Here is a 19,252-nt window from a genome sequence, read left to right on the forward strand (position 1 = left end):
TTCCGGCAAACCTGTATTTAAACTCTGGGCTTTTAAACATTACACAGCAGGCTAGAAAATACTTCCAACTTTGCCCAAAAAGATTGGAGGGGTTTTGGTCCCAGGCACTAAGATACAATGCAATTTCACAAATCATAAAAATGAACACGTGTCAAAAGACTAAACCATATCTTCATAATTTATTTTGCAGTACGAAAGTTCGTTCAGTCTATGAACTTGGTGTGTTTAAAATCAACCATTATACACGGTCTTTGCTTAAGAAACATTAGCATCAATAAATGAGACTTCAGGTCCTCGCAAAGATGGCTGTCTTGTGGGATGTTGCGCCGCGTAGTCTGGTAGAAATAGACCTAACTTTAAAAGGTGTTTGCTGCCTCCATCATCAGGGCACAACATCCCCGAAAGACAAGTCATCTTCATTGGTATTACTAAACAATATCAAAACACTGGAGGCTCCTTTGTTTTCGTAAATATACGCTATAATTTCAAAATAAAATTAGAGCACAAATAGTGAGTCGAAAATAAACCATTAACGCGCACAACATAGTTAAACCGTCAAATATATTAAATGGTGGATTGTGGAGTGAACATGCTGGATTCTTCTTCTGTGAGTGCAGGACTTTAATAAAAGTGAAAGATACTTCGGAACTCTGCAAGTGACACTGGTGACACGATGGTAGCTCAGTAAACAAGGGATTCTCAAGCCGTGGCCCGCTACATCGTCACTGTATTTAAGAAGCCGTCTCACACACTCCACGTTTCTCTCAATACACGCGTGTTAAGAACTGAAGTCTGTAGTCGTTAACGTATTTCCCCAAGTCCCCCAGGGCGACGCTGAAGCAGATGGCGGCTAGCACCACTGTTTACTGACTGGTACGTGAATTTTCAACTCAGCATCGAAAACTTCTGCACTTTTTGATCCATGCCGTGCGAAAGAAAAGAACTTCTAAACGCGTTCTTCGCGAATTTGCATTCCCCTGTGGTCCCAATTTACATGCATTTCAGACACTAATCTCTGTCTTCGATTCTTTCGTCTACCAACCATGTGTTGAAATCCTGTGGCAGAAACGGACGCTAAAAATTGAAAATGCAGGAACAGAGAGAGGTATATTATTGACACAGCTTATCACGAACAGATGGACGTGTGTATTATCTTTCTCTTGTAACCATTTCAGGCAAAAGATATGACAAATAGGTAGGTGTGCATTTTTAAGTAAGTGTGGGTTTTAAGATATAGAAATGACACAACATTGTATACGTAATCTTGCATGTATTCGCCTTCCTGATCTTGCGACAGAACCAAGCGCTAAAAACTACCAAAGTGGATGGACATGTGGAGTGGATTTCTCCTTGTAATAATTTAAGTGTTAATTACATGTTGTAAGTAACTTCTTCGAAGGCCCAGACGGTACAATGGAGACTGTACCCCAAGTTAATCACTTCTATACCTTTCGAGAACATCCGGAGATGTTCGGGCTGTTATAAATCCATCCTTAATCTTCGGTGCACAATTTCAAAACCACGTTCAGTAGTTTCGGGCAAAATAACATGGATTTAGAAAGAGGCACGTCAGAGTCAAGAATGCGTTATTGTTACGTGAGACATTTGATGATCAGACTGGACTGCACTAACACGTAATTTTATACGCTTCTGAATTAGTCTCTACATGGATGTTTCATAAGTCCCGAGCCATACGAGAACTCGGTTGTTTTTCAAATTCGGAAAAATATATCGAATGAGATCTTTTTTTTGAAAATCGTGTGCCTCCAATCTCTCAATTGTTGGAATCTTTCCCTGCGGCGAACCAATACGGAACTACACTCTTTATATTATTAACACCAAAACTTATGGCGATGTTGTCATGTTGACATGGCAGCGAAAGGGGGGTGTCTTCTTCAGTACAGCTTCCCCCGGCCCTGGAAACATTTCACTGCTGATAATGTAGGGTGTAGCGCTGGAATGGCTTTTCCCGGATAAAAATAAATCCAACACCTGATACAGGATAGATAATTTTCAACTACTTCCACTCTTCACATTTTTCGATATCCTGCCAAATAACACAGTTCTCCAATTGCCTCGCACTTATGGAATACTCTGTACATTAATGCAATGGTTTCACCCCCATTCTGTGGAAACGGTAAACAGTGGGCCTTCACGCGATTTGTTAAAATGGTGGCAATCAATGCTTGGGTCACGAGTCGGCCAAGGACATAGCAATGCGTGTCTCCAGTCACCAGCATTTGTTTCCCCGACCTGAGTCAATATCGAATGAAGAGACAGCTCCAGTCAGGCGGTTACACATTATGATATCGATGTGTAAGGAATAAAGACCACAAGAACAGGAATCTCAAGAAACGTGACACATACAGTGAAAGAACTGGTCGATTGGCAGAGACCTCACTGACAACTCAACCACGAAAACGGCACTCCCTCGCACACCGTGGGGGTTACATTCCTCAAGAACACAGACGTTGGAAAAGCTATCGGTAGAGTTGCAGTTGCCAGGGCCCGAAAGGAAAGAACCACTTGGGAGCCCGAGGACAAGATGAGATGATAATATTATTAATAATAAACTTATAGAAATAAGGTGTGAGGATGTGCACTGTGTTAAAGTATCCCTTACAACTAAATCAAAAGACCGAACTTCGTGGTCGAGGGATTAACACTCCTATTTCGTATTCGGGAGGTCCCGGGTTAAAATCTCGCCCCAGAAACCGACTATCCTGACCAGTTCTTTTATGGTTTTCCTCGGTCCCCCCAGGCAAATGCAGGGATAGTGCCTTAAATTAGGCCATGACCGCTTCCTTCCACATCCCTTCCAATTCATTGCTCACTATATAGTATGAGTTACTGAAAAACGTCGTTAAACAAACGATAAATAAATAGAAGATGATGAAAGACTCTCGGGTTACAAGCCGCGTCAGGTGGCTGAATGGTGAATAAACCATATTTTCTGCAAACGTTTCGAGAACAATCTCTGCTCTCATCCTCAGGGCTGCTGCGTAGAAAATCTGATCCTCTGTAGCGAGCTCGCCAACGGGAATAAAATATTTCTGACAATGGCCAAGATGTTCTTCAAGACGGCACTGAACTGAACTGACCAAGGAATGAAGGCGAAAAAAGATCCAATTTCCGAAACGTTGTTTTCGGATACAACCTAAACCTCAAAGCAGAAACCAACTAATGCTCGTAATATCAGTCACGCTTGCAATGGCCATTACAGCCTTGTACCCAACAACTATGGACATCTTCCTGTGGAAGCCAAAGAGTTTCTCCGTGCGGGCGAAAATTAAAAACCGTGGGGCAAAATCACCAATAACAAAACTCGATACAAAATGAAAACGGTTATAATTACACACAGACCGCAACTGTGTTCGATATAAACTTTCAATGCAAAGATAAAAAAAGTTAGCCTTCAAACACGCAGCTTAGTAGTTTACTGGGGAATCACATTAGAAGTGACGACGTATGAATACACATCTATGCAGCAGTTCAATTTCCATATGACAAAACCTCCTGTCAAGTTCATTGTTTATCTGCAGCAATAGCTAGTTGCAAAGTTGCGGTTGAAAGCGTCGCTCTGCCTCGATACGTGGCTGAAACGTACGAATCAGGGGAGGGGGCGTTTTGCATGCTACCAAATGTTTAATAATGGCATGTGAGGAATTCGTATACTTGAATTATAATATTATCTAGGGATGGTGAAGCCAATCGCGAGGCCCATTATGAAGAAAGTACACGCAAGAAATTATAAGTCATTTGAATTATACTGTTAAACGTCTGAAAAACCACCTCTCTAGAACTGATTCATTGGAATTAAGCAAGTCTTCCTTTTTCAGCTGTTGGCTAGACCGTAATCGTAATGAGAAAGACATTTTTTGCTTACACAGCACTTCCTTCATGCTCGCACCTCGAGTTCATGCGATAACAATATTAGAAACAGCCCATCGCATGACCCGTCAAAGTTGACAGTACTGAACCTTACTTGTGCGGAGCAGTAACACAGTTTACTGCAGAACAATTTTCGAAAATCTCCACTTAAAGTACACAGACCATCAAATTTATTTGTAAACTAAATTAAGTGTGAATATATCTTCACGATAGCAACGCTGGCCTTGTAATCCTAGGGTCTCGGGTTCGATTCCCGGCGGTGCCCGAATTTATAACTTGTGTTGGGCAAGGCCGTGGTCTAGGCAACACGGAGTTTTCCTCCGGGGGCTTCCCCGGTTTCTCCGTGGCATCCCAACAATTACTCCATTCACACACAGAAGAAGGCAATGGCAAACCACTTCTGGATCATCTGCCAAGAACGTATATGAACAGGTCCCAGTCCGAGAAAAGGATGGAAGGATCCTGTTCATATGGACCTGTCGTCAGACAGAACACTAAATAATAAAATATCTTCACGGCGACTAATGCCAGATTCTTGCCAAACGCACCGACACGAAAAACCGAACGCCTCACTCAAGACTCCCGCCAGGCCCTGCCATATGCGCCACCACAGCCTAGTTTACATTTCTTGCTACCAGAGTAATCACCGTCAGAACACAATTTAAATCTGTTCTGTACTGCACGAACGGCTCACTTGTCCACTCAAGCCATTATGTTACGAGTTTTGAACAGGACGGCGTAGTATCCTACAGCGTCATGAATTCCATCCGGCGTTCAAATGAAGTCTCCCACTCAATTCGAGGGAACATACAGCAGCATGCATTCCTATCAAAATCCGGTCTCAGTGACTTGAATGTGTGTCCACAAGTTAAAATCTCGTTATGTCAACATAAATAGAGCCACAGAAATACAAAATTCAACATGTCCTTTGAAGGACAAATCGATGATACTGTCTTGTATTTTCTGACATTTCTTCAAATCAATTTTCTTATTTCCAAGAACATGTTTTATAATTGATCTAAGCAACGATAAGATGTTTAAATAACCAAGACGCTGACAGGCAACAAAGATGGCTGTCTTATGGGTTGTAGCGCCGTGCAGTATTTTTCAGTCTTTGTGTTAGACAGACTTCAAGTAACGCTTTCCAACAAGCTACTTCAATTTTATCTCAATCTTCGTGCGTAGTTCGAATCATACATTTTAAAACAGTATACTTATGCCAAGAATCTTTTCATTCTAAAACACACTATTTATTCCACGATTATCGCCGTCTTCTGAAATAAAGCCGACTGTCGTTTCAGAGGAACTTTCTGTTTGGAGGCAGTATGCTCCTCTGAAATGTCGGTCAATATCTACCAGACTACACAGTGCTACATCCCAGACGACGAGTGTTCAAATATGTAGTCGTGAAAACCTCAAATCGCATCGTGTCTGACAGATCCCGCTTCAGGTAATCCCATAGGGGTACATGAACCCCTAGTTCAAAATTACTGACTTTGGTAATGTCCGGCGTTAAATCAAGAAATTAACCTAAGGTAAAGTCACTCCCACATTTATGATACTCAAAAGAAAAACTGAATACATTTAGACGGATATGAATTATGTCACAGTATTCTTCGGTTTGATACGTTCAACTCGTGTCAGTATGTTTCTTTCTCATATTGCTGATAAGAAACAATTTTGTTTTCATAATTTTCATTCCCTCTTCCTTAAAAAAGAGATCGTGATTTACATAAAACCACACGAAGTCCGAATTTTAATCATGCTGTGTCACGAATCGAAAATTGCAATTTTGTTCTCAAAATATACCCAATAAGATATTTTGTGTATCTTATATGCTTCCGCGGCACACAGTTTACGACACAATATGTTTCTTGTAAACATAATAATTTAGGCACCCCGTCGTTCTTGTTATAAGCTATACTAAACAACTCAAATTTGTTTTCGTGTGTGTATTTGATATTAATTAAATCCGCCATTACTGGGGATACTGGGAACGACCCATTCTTCAAGTGCCTGAGCACTGCGGGTCCCAACTTTTCGTTGGCTCGATCTACAAACATTTCGGTAGGACTCCTTGGACGAGGGATCGGCCCGTCGCAAGGCCTCTACCTGTACACAGGACAACACAACACAGAAAAACGCGGACAAACATCCATAGCTTGAGAGGGATTCGAACCCACGGTCCCAGCGACCAAGCGCCACAAGGCCCACGCCTCAGACCGCGCGGCCACCCCAAATCCACCATTATGGAAATATATCCACGGAACAATATGTAAATTACTGCTTGAAAGGATTTACGTTTCCACGTACAAAAGCCCTAATTTGGGATTCCCAATTTCACTCTCTGAAGCTTTCCTTCCTGGCATATTCAGAACTAAAATTTAAAAACTGCAGCACAATCCATATTAAAATATTTATTGATGGTTGCAATGCAGTGCCATTAGAATCGATTAATAAACACACAATATCGCTGTGACTATACAACAGCCCACACAGATCACGTCAAGTTGTAACCTGGTCGTGCCAGTCTGTCAGTTGTTTTTCAACAGTCGAATTCCAAGAATTTGTTTTTCACAAGTGCATCGAATGTTCATTATTGAACACTACCTGACGTCTCGTTCTTACTTAATTTTCCAGAACGAGTTTAAAGATACATCTCCCCATTATCCTGTACCAAGCAGATCGACAATATCTCGTCACTGCAGAAACTCTTCGCCGGGTTGCATAAAACACGAGGAAAAGAGTTCATTCATGCATTTCCAATACATGCCTTACATTATACTTTGTTTTTTGTTGATTTCATTGTAATTCACAGAAGTAGCCAGTGTTCCTCGACCGTTTTTCACTCGTGGCACATCCTGATTTGTCAAGACACATGACGGCACACCGCAAAATGGGCACAAAAGTATATACGCAATTATTTTTATAAACATTCGCAAAACACTCAAATAGGTCGTGCGTCAGGAACAATTTCGCGTGACTTTTGATCATCCTGTAGGTTGATAAAAACGTTTCGGAAGAACATACTGCCTTCATCTTTACCCAGAGGACCAACGACATTTTCCCCGGTATGAGAATCACAAATCAAACAAATTTTTGCCTCCATAAACACATCTCGTACATATTTATGTCAATTAACGTTAAAGTTAGTGCACAATTCCACCTCAGAACTGAACTAAAACACGATAAGGCTTAACACCGCGTACAGTAAAGTGACGGCTTTGGCCTCGTAGTCTTAACCCGAGCCTGCTGACGGCATTGGGATGCCAGCTTTTAAATACTTGCGGTGACTAACGAGGAAGACAACAGAAATAAGAAATAACAGGAAAAAGGAAGGAAGAAAAATATGGCTGTCTTCGGACTCACCGCCGTGGGAACCTCGAATCCCTTTTAGAAAGGCGAAAGACAACAGGAAAACAGAAACAAGAATAAATAAACGGAAAACGAAAGAAGTACAGCATGAAAAATGAAGGCAGAAGAAGACAAAGGAAATCAGAACGGAAAAAGTAAAGAAAACACAGAACTGAGAATGAAGTACAACAGGAAATAAAGATGGATGGGACAGAGTATGGTGAAGAAAAACAGAAGAATTAGACAAAAGAAAAATTAATTAAAGGAAGACAGCAAGATATAAAGAAATGAGACAAACAGTGGGAACAGAAACGCCAACTCAGCACGTGCTTGTCTGATAGCACAGCCAAGTCAACATTACAGCCACGAACTCGTAACAACCAGGCTGAGCAGGTAGTTTACTTATCTTCCGGTCGATTTAACTGCCATAAACACACAGCCCAGCCCATAATTCTTTGTAGTCTTTAAACCTTGAATTAACTATACCAGGTCCAGAAATACTTATCAGTAAACAACTTCATGGAGCAGAGTTCTTGAAGCGCTAATAGTCAACAAGATGGTCAAGGAATTCTCTGCGTTTTATGGATCTTCGAAAGTTGATTAGTTCAATACTGCGTTCACAACAGGCAGATAAATCCGATCTACTTCACCAACATCTACACTTAAGACGTCTCTTCCATTCGATTTTTCGATTAAAATTATGTACGCATTTCTCATCTGCCCCAGGTGTGCTACATGCCAAGCCCATCTCATCCTTCTTGAATTGATCATCCTAACAATATTTGGTGAAGAGTATAAATGATGATTAATTGTATGCACTGCGTGAAATAAGGCAAGATAAAATTAAACTTAATAATCCCTAAACCCTGTTCTACAGACCAGATCTTACAAGCAACTTAAGACAGTTTTCAGCTAGTACAGGAACTGAACGCTGTCCATGGTCATGACAAAGACAAAGCAAGTGTCCGTTTCGTAAAAATTGGCCAGGCATCTCAAAACCTAATCAAGAATAGCAGGATTTATGTTGCTTTGTTTCTGAATCATGATAAGATATCTCTTAATCGTTAAGCTGTCCACAAAGTTGCGCAAAGTCTAAAATATCTGCCTACATAGCGGAGAGAGAATAAATAAATGGTGAGCAGAGTACCATCGTTGATGGACAATTGCAAGACACTAGTAGAGCAGGCAGGCATGCAAACTCACGGCCCGCGGGCCACATGCGTCCCACGGACCGATTTAAATTCTCGAATTATATACGATGTGTGACCCTGTATTTGCAATATTTATACGTCATAAGTTACAAATGCATGCCAAATAGCTACCTGCGTAGGCCCTAATGCTCTTTTGTATTTCATATATTTCAATTAAATTCGCATTTATGTGTTCTTGTACGAAAACAGGGGAACGAAAAACAAATTTATAACATATTACTCGTAAGATTGGAATTAATAAAAGTTGCGATTCTCACACACCCATCAGAAGACAAACCCTTTTAAGTCCACCTGCTTTAACAACTCTTATTTCCGTTCATCGTGATTCTCAGTTCAATCAGGTATTATTTCCTGAAACAGCATTAACCAGTTGGTCTTTGTAATAGCGAAGAATTGATTTCTTTGCGGTACGGACTAGAGTTGTAACTCCAGCTTCAAAGGGTTACGTGCCTGGTTCAGGGGATATAAAATAAATGTGGTTGTGTGGGTATACAGACGTTGAATTTCCGGTTATTCATGGTGGTATGAAGGAGATTGACTTCTGGATGTTCAGCCGTGTTGTCTCGCAGAAGCTCACCATAATTTCTGAAATGTCCACTGATGGTGGAGGCATTTAAGCACTAATGAAAACAGTAAATTTCTACCAGACTCTACAACCCAACATCTTAGAAGTCATATTTGCGTAATTTACTTCCACTGAGTAATGATAAGAATGAGAATGTATCAACTAATTCAACTCCTAATTTCATAAATGAACATATTTGTTATCATCCATTTGAGGTCCTTATATAATACCAACCATTCAGGATTTATCGAATTATATCGTTCATAAATTTCTCTCAAAATTGAGTCAGAACACGTGTTCCTTGCTACTCTAAACCAATGTTGTTACAGACTTAGATGACTGTTTTATCACAAATAAACAATATTACAATACGCAAAGTACATTTAAGTCAACTCTTCACACATGTTATAGTTCTAACGATGACCTAAATAAAAAGAAAATAAATGACTATTAAATAAAATGTGTTAAATACATTTTGGATATAAACCAATTAACTACAATTAGCTTACTCCTTGATAACAACCCATTTTGGTGTGTGATGCAATAACGCTCAAACATTCTGGCACACCAACTAGAATATTAACAAAGCCACGTCACCTAAGATTAGATAATACATTACAAGATTAAACACTTTGATAAGAAACTTCAAAGTCTCATGCCAGGGTTCTGTACACATTTTGCAAAGAGCAGAATAAAATAAAATGTCAAAGATGCTTTGTCTCCTCGCTCCAAGTTTTCATATAAACTTAAGAGGAAAAACTAGATTTACAACTCCATTCCTATCCTACCGCTACGTTTACACGGCGAGGGTTTATAGAATATATAGTCACGTACCTGCGTGTAAACGGTCCGCGAATGTAAAGGCAAATTAAATTGCGATGTTTTCTTCGTGTCTCCTCATTATTTAAAATTTATTTCCTTCTTATAGAGAGTATTTCTAAACATGTTAACGAGATGTGAAGCTTGCTTGCAAGCACAAGGAAGTCACTTTGAACATCTTTTGTGATTTAAGGGAAGAACAATTAATGTAATAACATGTATTAGTGACGAGAAACATTCGTAGTTCGCTGTTACTAGCGGCACCGAAACTGACTCGCCCGTGACTCACGCGTTAAAGTCCCGCCTACGTCAACAGCAGCGGCCGATAACGCAATGTAAGCAAGACCGTAAGCTCATAAATTGGAGACCCGGTATATGTCATTTATCCACACACATTAACCTAACCTAACTTAGGTATTTTTAAAGCGATGTGTCCCGATAACCCACAAGTACCCAAAGAATTTCTTGGTAATCTGTATATTATGATTTTGACCTATGTTCTGGTGATGAAATCGCAGACTTCCCTCCCTCAATTCTCCACACATCCCCAAGCAGGAAAAAGAACTATATTAAACATGATTAATGTAGAACACAGTCAAATTCTTTCATTCACCTTTATAGTTGCAAGTTATGAAATCTGCACTTCATAAATGTTTCAAGGCGTTATTTTAACACCTTCAAACATTTATGAACAATGCTGATTTGGAGAAAATAAATAATGCTGACATGCAGGTGCAGACTGAATAAACCATACTTTCCCTAACAACTGCATCAACTCTTAACCTAATCTAAAATTAGTGCAGGAAGCTAAAATCTGTGTAGTAGACCACTTCAAATAAACACACAGAAGTAAAATATGGGGAAGTTATTTGGCAGCTGTGCCACAGCACAGCCTTTCTGCTATGTGTGTTCACTGCCTTGGTTGCCAACTCTCCCAGTCAGCAATGCTGTGACCGCTGATAAGAACCTTCATTGGCTTGGATACATCTCCCAAACCTTCTAAAGAGATTCTCAATATTTACATACTAATTGTTCTGTGGATATATGGAACCCTTCAAGATAAATAATATCTCTGAGCTGTTCTCCAGTGTGTGTATTGGACTTGTTCCATAAACTTTATGTTGTAAACATCCCCACAAAAACAAATCACACAAAGTGATGTCAAAAGAAGAAGGTTACTATAAACTGTGACTTAACAATTCTTTCACCTGAAACACCGCACATTGTTCACCTCAAATGCTCAGTGACATATGCAGTTGCAGAATTCTGTTGGAAATGTGCACAGAGATATTCATCTTTCAGCTGCCTGAAAAGTACTGCAGCATCTGTCTTACACATCTCACAGAATTGTTTCTCCAAAAAAACAGGGTGCCAGTAATCTTCCTTGCAATCAGGGTGGACCAAAGTCCCAACTTTTATATCATGGAATGGAACTTTGTGTACAAGATGCAGATTTTATAAACTCCAGTATTGGTTGGTTATTTTGCGTATTTATTTATCCATTCAAATAAAACCATCTGAAAAATTTAACTCTCAAATTGGTCATCGACAATTGACGGAACATGACTGTTACAGAAATTATGTCTGGCTACCAAAGCATGTGGCTGCAAAGCGTACACAACTTTGATTTTGTAAGGCCATAGTTTCAGTTCCTGGTGTTCTTTTTGATTCTTGCAGGTCTTATGCAAGGTGTTTACCAGGCTTAAAAGGCAAATGTTCAAGCTGAGTTCCAATATTTCCAGCATTTATTCTGTCAATACGCAAAATTTGGGTTTCCTGGCTGTTAACAAAGTTATTCTCACTATCGTGAAAATATTCTGAACACTGTTTCTGTGTGGAACTCAAACCCTAGGAAACTGTCCGGAGTTTTCTCTGACACTTTCTAGTGGACTTACACATCACAATCATTCACACAAAAATATTTGAAGCTTTCATGTAAAATTGACCATGCCCAATAAAAAAGGAATCTTGCACAACAATGAGACACATGTGATTATCACAAGGGAATATAATAACACTTCCTACCACCGCTGTTAATTTGCAGTCTCTGTATTACCAGAGCTGAATGACTAGGAACGCTGGAAACCAACTCATTGATAACTCATTGCAGAAAGGTAAAGCAGCCAAATATCCTCAAGTGCATGTTTAAACTGAATACACTGTGCTTCAAAAAGGTAAAAACTAACCTAACATTAGTATGGTGTCTGTACAAACATGAGAAAATGTGGTCATTAAGGATGAGCTATCACAATAAAAAATATGGCACAAGAGGATAAAAAAATTAAAATTTTGAAGAGAGGCTGTTCTGCTTTACACAAGTTAGTCAATAAATGCATGTGTTCAAAAATGTTAATATCTTTTTATATTTATTAATTTCGTTAAACTCTGATGTATCACCTGTATTCTTAGTCTGTTTTCATCCAACCGATCATTACAGCTTATATTCTGCATTACCATTACCTTCCTCTGACAGCATAAAAAAAATTTATTTATGATGGTATCTGGGTCAAGGGCAGATAAGAGTTCAAGATTCCACATCCCTTAGGGTGTTTCTAATCACACATACTCCTTATTGTATATATTTGCTTAGATTAGTTTTACCACAATCAATTATATTGCTCACCTTCTGTAAACTCGGCATGTAGAGTTATTGATGCGCTTGTCACTTGCATGTCTTCTGCGATCCTCAAACAAATCCTTTACGGCAGTTACACCAAGCACAAACAATACAGGAATCATAGCGATCTCTTTGCCAAATGCATTGATTGCTGGGACCCAATTCAATAACACGATACAAATAAAATACAAGTTCGCCACTCGATGGAATTGTTCTAAAAGATTTTTTGGTAGAAATGATAATAAAGTATATTTGGTGGTCCGGATACGATTATCAGGACGGCGCCCATTTGGGTGAACTTTTCTAGGTGTTCGGGGTGGCACAAGATGGTTTGGAACAACAGTTCGGTATCTTGGTTCTTCAACATCTGCTTTACCTCCACGTCGAAGAATGTAGGACTGAAACTGATTCCAAAGAGAAGGAGGCCCACTTTGTCTTAACGTATAAATGGATTCTGATCTGGAAGCTTGCCTTGAATGTCCACCACGACCAGCAGGCTTTGCTGCACTACCAGACCCCACTGTTGTGCCATCCGAATCTTTATGTCCCGGAGGAAGAATAAAATCTGTCCTTGATCCAACACGACTATGACAACGCAAAGCAGATCCTGTTCCACCTTCCACAATCTGTCCCTGGGAGAATGCACGCTGATGGCCACGATTTTGTTTCAAGGCTGAAGGGCGACCTATAGCGCCCACTGAACTGGCAGAAGTAAGAGATGTCCCAACACCACCGTGGCTCGCGCTTCGGGCATGCCCTTTTAGAATTGACGCCGAATGTGAACTTACAGCTGCAATGCTCACTGCAGCAGACATCGACACCACTGCTCGAGGATGTGTTGATGGGAATAAATATGTGGCACAATGCTGATTTCCTTGCAGTGGCGGAAATTGTGGCTGCGAAAAGGGCGGTGGAGATGACGGAGGCGGTGGAGATGGCGGTAGCGGCGGAGGAGGAGGAGGAGGAGGAGGCGGTAGTAGCTGTTCCTGTTGCTGCTTTTCCATTTGAGCTTTCTCGCCACTCCCAAGTGTTGACATGTTTGCACATCTGCAATTCAACAGGAACAGTAAATGACAAAAAAAGTACGAACTTCAGACAAATTAACGTGTAAACACACTCATAATACACATGCATCTATGAATTTATGTCAAATGATGTCATTCAAATCACGGGAAACTTATCTAAACTTGCCTTTTTCTTCATAACTCCTGTTAACGAATTTTAGGCCAGGCCCACACTTAATGATAATGCGAAGTTTATACTGCACATGTCACTCACTGAAGACAACCCAGTTTAAAACAGTCACAATACAGATCGCAATTATACCTTAACCCACAATCACACCACTCTGATTACAGATGCCAACTAACCACTAGCACCATGCCACTATTGGTGGCCCACAGGTGACCTGTGTGGACTTATGCTCCATCTATGAATAGAATATGGAAACTCTATACAAACTGCCAATATAAAAAGCTACAAATTTTGATGCGGCAAGATATATTAAATGTTATATGTAATATTTTTAAGTATTACAAATTAAGTTGTAGAAGTAGATAAATTGTGATGCAATTTATGCTCCATATATATATGGATGTTGAAAAAATACTTTAATTCTCTGTGACTGTATAGAGATATTTCAAGAAGTAATGTTGTTCGTCTGGGTTTGGGGAAAATTGACCTACGGTTGGCGTTCCAGAGGAAAGGGTTGGTTTGTCTGTTAGCGAATTGTCTTGTTAGTGTCAAATTTATTAGATTTCTTCTGTTTTAGACGAAATGGATGAAGAATACGATGCTATTGTTCTGGGAACTGGACTTAAAGAGTGTATCCTCAGTGGGATGCTGTCGGTTTCGGGTAAGAAAGTACTCCACGTCGACCGCAACAAGTATTACGGTGGCGAGTCAGCTTCCATAACTCCTTTGGAGGAACTTTTTACACGTTTCGGTGCCCCTGCACCCGATGAATGTTACGGGAGAGGTAGAGATTGGAATGTTGACTTGATTCCGAAATTTTTAATGGCTAATGGGTCATTAGTTAAGTTATTGATCCATACAGGAGTTACAAGATACTTGGAATTTAAATCTGTTGAAGGCAGCTATGTCTACAAGGGTGGGAAGATCTCCAAAGTCCCTGTCGATCAGAAGGAAGCGCTTGCTTCTGACCTGATGGGAATGTTTGAAAAGCGTCGCTTTCGGAATTTCCTGATTTATGTCCAAGATGTACGTGAAGATGATCCGAAAACATGGAAAGACTTGGACCCCAACACATGTACAATGCAGCAGATATATGACAAGTTTGGGCTTGATAAAAATACTCAAGATTTTACAGGCCATGCATTGGCTTTATACAGAGATGATGAGTACCTCAATCAGACAGCAGTCCAGACAGTACGTCGAATAAAGCTGTACAGTGATTCACTTGCAAGGTATGGGAAATCACCATACCTCTATCCAATGTATGGTTTGGGGGAGCTGCCTCAAGGTTTTGCACGTCTGAGCGCTATTTATGGTGGCACCTATATGCTAGATAAACCCATCGATGAGATCGTGATGGAGAATGGCCGTGTTGTTGGTGTCCGTTCAGGAGAAGAAGTTGCAAAGTGTAAGCAAGTCTACTGTGACCCTTCTTATGTTCCTGACAAGGTTAAGAAGACAGGGCAGGTGATCAGGTGTATCTGCCTCATTGATCATCCAATCCCCAACACTCGTGATGCGCTCTCAACCCAGATTATTATTCCTCAGAAACAAGTTGGACGTAGGTCTGACATTTATGTCTCTTTGGTAAGCTACACCCATCAGGTGTCAGCAAAGGGTTGGTTCATTGCAATGGTATCCACAACAGTTGAAACCGATAATCCTGAAATTGAGATCAAGCCAGGTCTTGACCTGCTAGGCCCAATTCGTCAGAAATTTGTGAGCGTCAGTGATTTTTATGAGCCAACAGATGATGGCCTTGAGAGTCAAATTTTCATTTCAGCCTCATATGATGCAACGACCCACTTTGAAACAACTTGCCTTGATGTCCTTGATATTTTTCGAAGGGGCACTGGAGAAGATTTTGATTTTTCAAAAGTAAAACTTGATCTTGGAGATGAGGAGCAATAGATAAATTGAATGAGAGTCATGAATGTTGACTAGTTAATGTGTGTAAACACAAAGCATGATTAGTCTGGCACCAGTTATTTCATATATTCAGAAACTTAAAGCCAGCTACACACGTACAGGTATACCGTTCAGTTATGCCTGAACAGGTATGCCTGTTCGGTATACCTCATGTTCTAGTGTGTCCACACGGTACAGTTTTATCATCTACATGTTGAGGTATACCTGAGAGGTGTGTCTGTTCAGGTATACCTGTACCAGTTTGTATTGAATTACACAGCATTTTTAATTTCCATTCAGCTGAGAAATACTGGTGTCAGTTTCATGTATAAAATTCCCCATTAAGCCTTCAGTATAAATTGAGCTTGTTTTAACTATATGTTATCTAATGATAACATTACAAAATGGGGAAAATGTGTGATGATAACGAACCTCAAAAGCATATTCATGAGATTTTGCTATATTGCTTACAAATAAAGAATTCCAGTTTTGATCATAATAAAATGGGAAACATATTAGAAAGTACTAGTTTGTAGTGAAATATTGATTAAATACAATGTATGGTGTAGGTATTTCATGTAAAATGCTTATGCTGTTGTATTTGGTCTGTCAAAGCTTGATGTCTGTTAAATATAAATGTAATTGCACCTATGTTCTATCAGTTTTCCCAAAGGGAATGAGGGAATAGGTTATTGTCCTACTAATAACTGCATATAAATTAATAGCTAGGTATGAATATTTTCTCTGTTATAAAATTTAAATGTAATTAAAGGAGTAGTGTATGGATGTACCACTAAGAACAGCCAGTAGGTGAATTTGTGTATATTTTAAACATGTCAGCATCTATGTTCCTTCATGGCTAATGTTTGAATGTAATCACATAATGGTAAGAGACCTTGTGGATATGCATTTAATGTAATTCAGTAGTATTATAATCTCTGACAGCAGGTTTGGTCGAGGAGTATAAAATGCTTCCATGAAGAGATAAATCCATCACATATGCTAACAGTTTTGTTTCCTGTTGATGTAAATTACTTTCTTTCTGTATTTTGACATTGACATTGCAAATTAAAATATTTTATTTTCCTTTGATGGAATAATGGAGGAGCAAAAGATTTGAATATTTGTAAATTGGGTGATATAAAATGTTGGTTTTCTGACCACCTAAGCATATGTCTAAAATATAAGTGGCTTTCTGTATTGGCTTGTTTTTAATATTGGAAATGTCTACAAGACAAGCTTGATCCAAACTCTTCATTGCTTCACACAACACAGACACAGGTATCAATTTACTGTAAAATAAGTAAATAAAAGTATGAAAAAAGAAGGATTTGTTTTAATTGAAGCAGGCACTGATTGGAAAATTTTATTTAACTATTTCCTTGCAAATCCAGCACAGTTGTGGATGCATACTTTTAAGATCTAACACACTCATGGTTGCTTGCTGTCTTAGATTTATTTTCATGAAGACAAGAAAATGTTTGAATTGGCAGTAAAAATGAATAGAATTTTAATGTGCAACAAGGGGATTATTTCAGAAGTTTCTGCAATAACTTATGAGTAAGGAACTTCAATGAATAAGTTTTTCCAATTGGTGCAAAATACCTGTTATAAATGTAATTCCTGTTGATTCCAAAGACTAAGGATACATTTGAGCAGAAACTTCTTTGGTAGCTGAGTTACTGAGCAAAGTTCCCCATTATGAAAGCCAAAAGTTTATCAACGATAACATGAAGCTGTCATAATTACCATATCCTAGTCCAGTTCATATTTATCCAATATCCTCTTTCATTACCATCCTCCCATCTGTAGTAGGTCTCTCAAGTAGTTTTTCTTTGATGTTTCCTAACTAACATTTTGTATTCAGTTCTCATGATCTTTATGCATGTTACATGTTCATTCTTCTCATCAGGTATTTTAATTTGTACAACCAGATGAGATATATGCATTTGCTGAGAGTCCTGTTTCAGGAGTTAAGATCTGAAAATTTTATAACATTTTTGTATATTTCATGTTGTGTTAACCATTACTGTATGTGATAAGATTTACACCACCATAGCACTGCTATTGGTGAACATGCCAGAATTATTACAATATGCGTATAAGATGTTTACTACTTTCTCTCACAAAATGAAAAATTTATAAAAGGTGAAGATGGTCAATATTTAGTGGAAACAAACTTAGTAACTTACATAGCCTTCAGTTATTGCTTTCCCAGATAACAGTAATGAATTCTACATTAATAATTACTGTTCCTGACTTTTTTATTTTTCACAAACAAAACGTCATTCTAAACCATATCTAAACAAATTATTTTCAGAGAAAGAGTGTTTCCCTTATAATAATTATGTGGCATATACCCAAGTTGCAGGTGAGGGAAACGGCCTCCAGACATGTAGGCTAGCTGCAAATGTATTGAATAAGCAAGCATTCACTGACAAAGAGGCAGTAATCCAGCTTTGGGTTGATGGCAGTCTTCTGGGTTGTAGCACCATGTAGTCTTATTTCCCTTATGACTGAGGCAGCAAGAACCTCTGAAATGTTGATAAACTTCCACCAGACTACAGTGCTACAACTCGACAAACATCTTCATACTTTATATCTTAATTGCAGTCTACCGTCTCTTAATATCGGACACACAACACATCAATTACAACCCGATATAAAACATCCAAGCACAACCTCCAAATTTAAAGGAAGAGACAAAAACTTAAAATTAAACAAATCAAATTAATCAATATACGCAACGCAAGATGTACAACAGTTTTTAAAATATATTAAAATTTATAGACCTGATGATGATGTAATACACATTGAAACATGTCGTCGATAACAAAAAATGTAACAAGATGCAGTATCTACTGAGAATGTTATAATTTTAAGTAATTTTAAACAACATTATTTTAAGTTTGTGTATAGACGGAAAATAAAATATTGTATCTTCATACTTGCTACTGTGAGAATCTCAAAATCCTACTCAGCTTGGGGTTGTGCATGAGGCTAGGAACCGCTCTCTACACAGATTAGCCTCTTACATAACCTAGCAAAATGCCTCAGAAATGGAAAACCAAGTAATGAAAAAGGCCATGAGATTTTGAACTTGGCAAGTTTGTTGATTAGTGTACTTGGAAAAAAGTGTGGGTTGTAGGTTAAACAGAATAAGAAAAATATTGCAAAAGCTAACAATTGTGTACTTTACCATCCCAAACAGAATTATGATGGTAGTTGGGAACTGCCTCTTTCAGAAAGAGGACAACTGTATCAGTTATCTGTTAATATTCAAAAATGCAAAATGGTTGTGAAAAAAAGAGAAAGAAAATGGGGGGGGGGGGCGTTTGAGAATGACTGCCTGTAATTAGTAAACCAGAGCTTCACAATTTTAACCGCAAGAATCATAATAATCATAGCAACATAAAGAAATAAAATTGTTTAAGCAAAATGAGAGAATATCTAAAAGAAAAAAAATTGTTTTAAACAAAGAGAATAGACAAATATTTGCAGCATTTTAAAATGTCATAAAAAGTGTGTCTTAAAATCAAGGAAATACTGTTTTAGTTTTTATTTATTGCTTAATTGTGAATAAAATTATCCCAGTCCAGTATTCATTATTTGACTATTTAAAATAGAACAGGTGGGAATAGGGTGTTCAAAATGATAACTGTAACCCTATAACGTTGAACCAAATTTCTAAAA

The 19,252-nt window shown here is 38.7% G+C and overlaps 2 protein-coding genes across 5 annotated transcripts in view; one reads left to right on the forward strand and one right to left on the reverse strand.

Annotated features, from left to right (window-relative positions):
* The window catches only part of LOC110828347 (phospholipid-transporting ATPase VD), a 75,358-nt gene extending 61,509 nt beyond the window's left edge, over nucleotides 1-13,849 (reverse strand). For all 4 annotated transcript variants that reach the window (XM_022060979.2, XM_022060977.2, XM_087348103.1 and 1 more), the window contains exons 1-2: nucleotides 13,649-13,849; nucleotides 12,464-13,504 (exon numbers count right to left, since the gene is read on the reverse strand). In XM_022060979.2, the coding sequence (XP_021916671.2) occupies nucleotides 12,464-13,494 (1,031 nt within the window). In that variant the 5' untranslated portion in view covers nucleotides 13,495-13,504; nucleotides 13,649-13,849. The remainder of the gene's footprint in view (nucleotides 1-12,463; nucleotides 13,505-13,648) is intronic.
* A 253-nt stretch (nucleotides 13,850-14,102) lies between these two features.
* On the forward strand, nucleotides 14,103-16,886 carry Gdi (GDP dissociation inhibitor). The gene has a single exon (XM_022060981.2). It carries the CDS (start codon nucleotides 14,234-14,236, stop codon nucleotides 15,560-15,562), a length of 1,329 nt encoding a protein of 442 aa, XP_021916673.1. The 5' UTR covers nucleotides 14,103-14,233; the 3' UTR covers nucleotides 15,563-16,886.
* Nucleotides 16,887-19,252: the final 2,366 nt, after the last annotated feature.

This window comes from Zootermopsis nevadensis, unplaced genomic scaffold, assembly GCF_977971745.1.
Source record: "Zootermopsis nevadensis isolate Lab colony 2312 unplaced genomic scaffold, Znev_1.0 Znev_ptg000012l, whole genome shotgun sequence".
NCBI lineage: Eukaryota > Metazoa > Arthropoda > Insecta > Blattodea > Termopsidae > Zootermopsis > Zootermopsis nevadensis.

What these genes read in the sequence shown, in the direction of transcription:
- Gdi (XM_022060981.2), top strand. Translation starts at nt 14,234, where the DNA reads ATGGATGAAGAATACGATGCTATTGTTCTGGGAACTGGACTTAAAGAG.